Source organism: Carassius gibelio, chromosome A10, assembly GCF_023724105.1.
Source record: "Carassius gibelio isolate Cgi1373 ecotype wild population from Czech Republic chromosome A10, carGib1.2-hapl.c, whole genome shotgun sequence".
Taxonomy (NCBI): domain Eukaryota; kingdom Metazoa; phylum Chordata; class Actinopteri; order Cypriniformes; family Cyprinidae; genus Carassius; species Carassius gibelio.
Window position 1 is genome coordinate 5,422,739 of NC_068380.1, and position 5,000 is coordinate 5,427,738.

Genomic DNA, 5,000 nt, shown 5'->3' on the forward strand with positions numbered 1-5,000 from the left:
CCATCAATAAAAGAAAAATAACGTTAGGTCCAGGACCTTAAAGCTTACAGCTGAGCTGAACAATAAGTGCATACATTTAAAGTAAATATTTAATAAGTTGGCAGCTAGGTGGATAAAAAAAGTAACAAGATTTTATAAGGTATTCATTTGTCTAGCAATATTGTATGTTTTAAATACTACAATATTGCTAGATTAGTATGTATAATGATAGGATGTGAACATTCATGTTTCACATGACTAATATAGAAATATTTGTGATATTGTCAACAAGTAGAACATTATAAAATATACTAAACATTAGTATTAATCAAATGTATTTATCATGATATTACGTATTAGTATTGTGCTCGCATCTAATTTGAAGGGGCTATTTTACAGTACTTTTCAGTTCGTAATATTTAATGCTACAACATCTACGCAATGCACTATTCCAATTTTGCTTAGCTCAATAAACAAAAGAACATCGTTGTAAAATTACATTTGAGAAAATGTCCGGGTGGCTCATCTGTAAATGTCTTTTCAAATTGGTTGTGTTCTTGCCACGAATGAGCGCTCCGCGTGCTTTACACTTTGTTTTGTTTTGTTCGTCGTCAAACGTGAAGTGAGCTGTGGACATTTTGTCGCTCTTTTAGACAGTAGGGGCTTTAAGCAACAGCTGCGAATGGAACGGCTACAGCGACCGGAAGTTTGCCGTCACACCGCTGTAGCCAAGAACGTAAAAGTCACTAAGCAATGGTAAAACAGAACAGCGCAACGCAGCATTAATTCATTTATTGAGATCCAAAAAAATATATAATTTAAAAAAGCAAGAGAAGGATTGCTTTTGGCGTTAAATGACAATCTTTTGTCAGAAGAGGAGTTTTTAATATTGTATGATGTAAATAAGTCTAAAAACATAACATTTATTTACCTAACCTCTCACGTTGTAGCGACTCCGGCAAATCAGCTGTTCTCCCGTAGTAGACCGTTAAATTAGAACGTCACAAAGTAGCAGTTAAATTCGCGCAGGCGCAATACAACGCCAGAATGGCGTTGCCGTTCCACCAGAGGCTGTTGCTTAAAGTCCCTATCACCTCTTCGAATGCCGACTTCCCGGGAGCTCATAAAAACTGAAAACCTTCGCTTCACGTCTCAATAAGTCAGGCTCTGATTGGTTCTCTTCTCTCATGCAGTCTGTTCTGTTTTGCCGGTTCTTTTGCTCATTCCTCGCATCTCTCCCGTCTGCTGATTTGATTTTCGTCACAGTCTATTTTCGTCTCGTCCTTTATTCGTTGACGATAATGTCAATCAATTTAGTCATATTTTTATTCTCCATCAGTGCCTTCTATTTTAGTTTTTTGTTTCGTTTTCGTCGGCAAAAATATATTCGTGACGAAAATAATGACGAAAATATTTAGTCAACGAAATTAACACTGACTCACACACACACACACTCACTCACAGACTCACACACTCACACACAGACACACACACACACACACAGGGGAGGACACTTCAGTGCAGCGGTGAGCAGACACTCACACACACTCACACACACACACACACACACACTCACAGACTCACACACACACACACACTCACACACACACAGCGGAGGACACTTCAGTGCAGCGGTGAGCACACACACACTCACACACACACTCTCACACACACTCTCACACACACTCACACACACACACACTCTCACACACACTCACACACACACACACAGCGGAGGACACTTCAGTGCAGCGGTGAGCACACACACACACACTCTCACACACACTCTCACACACACACACACACACACTCTCACACACACACTCTCACACACACACACACACACACACACACACACTCTCACACACACACACTCTCTCTCACACACACACACACACACACTCTCACACACACACACACTCTCACACACTCTCACACACACACACACACACTCACAGCGGAGGACACTGACACATTGTTAGCTGCATGATCGTCCGAGCCGAGCTGAGATGTTGACCTGTGTGTGTGCTCTTCCTCAGGCGAGACAGGGCTTCGCTCCGGCGCTGGGGTGGGTGGGAGGAGACGGACTCCAGCAGGCGTCCGGAGAGACTCACCCCGTCCAGGAGACCACCTTCAACGTGCCCCCCCACCAGCCCAAGGCTCTGCACCCCCACACGTCCCATCATCACCATCATCATCATCACCACCCTCCAGCGCAGCACGGTCAGGGCCCCGCCCGGCCCCGGCCCCGCCTCTACTCGCCCTCCCACAGCGCCTCCACACAGGACTCTATGGAGGTGACCCCCGGACACCTGTCCATGACCTCGCTGTCTTCCTCCGCCTCATCCTCGTCCACATCCTCGTCCTCCACCGGGAACCATCACTACGCCTACCAGAGCCGCCCGCTGCCCCACGGCCTGGGCTTCGGCCACAACAGCAGCATGACTCTAGGACTGGGTGCCTTCTCTAACCCTCGGCAGGAGACGGGCGTGCCGGGTCACCCCTCGAACTCTGGGCCGGGTCACTACATGTCTGAGACTCACATGGGCCTGCGGCCGGGCCTGGAGCGCGAGGAGTCGCCCATGGTGTGTGTGCAGCCCAGCTCAGTGGCCAGCTCCTGACTCCTCTCGTCTGAGAGCGTGTGTTTGTTTGATTAAAGCTGCTGGAACGGGGCGAGAGCCGCCCGCGGACGCCTGACACGAGGCTTTCCTCCTCTGACCTTTGCTTCTGTTCTCCGATTCTCCGATGGTTTCAGATGTGCACGGGAGCGAGAGCGTCACGGCCAACCCACCCCAGTCCCCCACCGCGCTCGCGTCTTTTCTTCTTCACGTCGTGCAATCGTGTGCTTCGAGCGGAGCTTTCCCAGAGTGCAATGAGACCCGTGACGGGCGTGTGCGGCCGCGGGCAGCGCTGCTTTCAAATGGCCTTATCGTTACGGACAGAATGAAGACGAGCCGGACGTTTCTTCTAGTGACAAAAGCTTTCATGTATTTTTGACGTGCGAACACCCTTCATTCACGACACGGTGATCCGAGGCCTTTCTTCACTAGAGATCCAGCGTGGGGCGTCACAGGCCGAGTCCCTTCCCGCTCTTCTGTTGTGCTCAGCATGTGTGTTTTACTTCAGCCCTTTCGCTTCTTTGATTTGGCTTCACGATTATGCTGTGAATTTTACACCACTTTTGTTTCTCCCTTTTGATAATTTATTGTACCAAAGGCGTTTTTTTATAGAACATAGATGTCTGCAACCAATGTAGCAGTTCTGCACTTTGAAGCAAAGGTGTGTGTCATGTCAGAACTGGAAGTGATGTTTGAATCCTGGACGCCATCGCTTGCGAAATTCTGTCGCTCTGTTTTTCTTTCTCTTCATTTGCTCTCACCAGACGGCGGCGGCACGAGCTGCAAGCGTTTCCCGTCGGTGGTCTTGTGTTGATTTGTCTCTCACGGGACGGTGGACGTGGACTCGAGCTGCTCGGCTGGTCCCAGAGCAGCTGGACAGTGGGAGATCCTCTCGGCCGGACGCCGCCGGTGCTGCTCTCGATCGCTCTCTCCGTCCGTCCGTGTGTGCGCTGGTGACGGTTGCGAGCGGACCCATGGTTCTCTAGAGTTCCTGTGGAGGGAGTCCATGAAACAGGCTTCAGGTGTTTACTTTGTGACCCCATTTTAATAGCTGAAATAGAATTTATGTACATATTTATATTTTTTTAATAAAGGAAGTTTAGAACTCACTACTTTTTTCCTAATGGTATTTTGAGTACATTTACGTCAACTTGGTAACATGCAGTGGAAGTTCTCTGTGGTAGTCGATGGGTATCAGTGCTTCCAGGCCAAAGTAGATGATGAAGACCACGCTAGTACAAAAGCAAGACTCTAGGGTTGAAACGGGACGGAGAGTAGATCTTCAGACTTTAATCTTCTAGACAGGGTATCTATCGTGTGTGTGTGTGTGTCCCAGTCAGAACGGCTTCACATGATCCTCTGCTCCAGCGCTGACCAGTGTACACCGTACAGGAGCTAACTCTTGTTTAGATGATCTTACAGCAACATGCTTCAAGAAATGGGTCCAGTGTGTGTTTGTGTGTGTGTGTGAGAGAGAGAGAGAGAGAGAGTGTGTGTGTGTGAAAGAGAGAGAAAGAGTGTGTGTGAGAGAGAGAGTGTGCGCGTGTGTGTGTGTGTGAGAGAGAAAGAGTGTGAGTGCGCGTGTGTGTGTGAGAGAGAGAGAGAGAGAGTGTGTGTGTGTGTAAGAGAGAGTATATATGTGTGTGTGTGTGTGTGTGTGTGTGTAAGAGAGTGTATATATGTGTGTGTGTGTGAGAGAGAAAGAGTGTGAGTGCGCGTGTGTGTGTGAGAGAGAGAGAGAGAGTGTGTGTGTGTGTAAGAGAGAGTGTATATATGTGTGTGTGTGTGTAAGAGAGAGTGTATAAATGTGTGTGTGTGTGTAAGAGAGAGTGTGTGTGTGTGTGTGTGTAAGAGAGAGTGTATAAATGTGTGTGTGTGTGTAAGAGAGAGTGTGTGTGTGTGTGTGTAAGAGAGAGTGTGTATGTATGTGTGCGTGTGTGTGTGTGTGTGTGTGTGCTAACTCCTGCTAGCATTTCAGGTCACATGTTATGATTTGAGATCTCTCTCCCTGGTCAGATTACCCCCTCTCCTTCCCGTCCGGTCCGCATCCTCACTCCTCGTTTGGTTCCAGGACATGTGATGATGATGATGATGTAAACAGAACGACAGACAGATATCTGGGATCTGTATCCACAGGTTGTAAGATCAGGACTCTGTGTAAAGTAAAGTGTCACTGAGGGGCAGTAATGGACAAACCCTTTGTACTATATTCAAGCGGTCTTATGTATGATTATAAAAACACAAAGTTGCTTAACTTGTACCTGGTCTTCTCTCTTTTCTTCATGTCAAGTTGTTTGGTGTCTGAGAATCCCACATCGTGTACTCGATCTCAGCTCTCGAGATGTGTGGCCTCCACTAATGCACACATGAGGGTGAAGCATCATGGGAAATGAATGAACGTGC

General features: G+C 47.6%; 1 protein-coding gene across 2 annotated transcripts in view; it reads left to right on the forward strand.

Annotated features, from left to right (window-relative positions):
• Positions 1-3,706, forward strand: part of LOC128020930 (dual specificity tyrosine-phosphorylation-regulated kinase 1A-like) — a 12,653-nt gene extending 8,947 nt beyond the window's left edge. For both annotated transcript variants that reach the window (XM_052607748.1, XM_052607747.1), the window contains one exon: positions 2,019-3,706. In XM_052607748.1, the coding sequence (XP_052463708.1) occupies positions 2,019-2,600 (582 nt within the window). In that variant the 3' untranslated portion in view covers positions 2,601-3,706. The remainder of the gene's footprint in view (positions 1-2,018) is intronic.
• Positions 3,707-5,000: the final 1,294 nt, after the last annotated feature.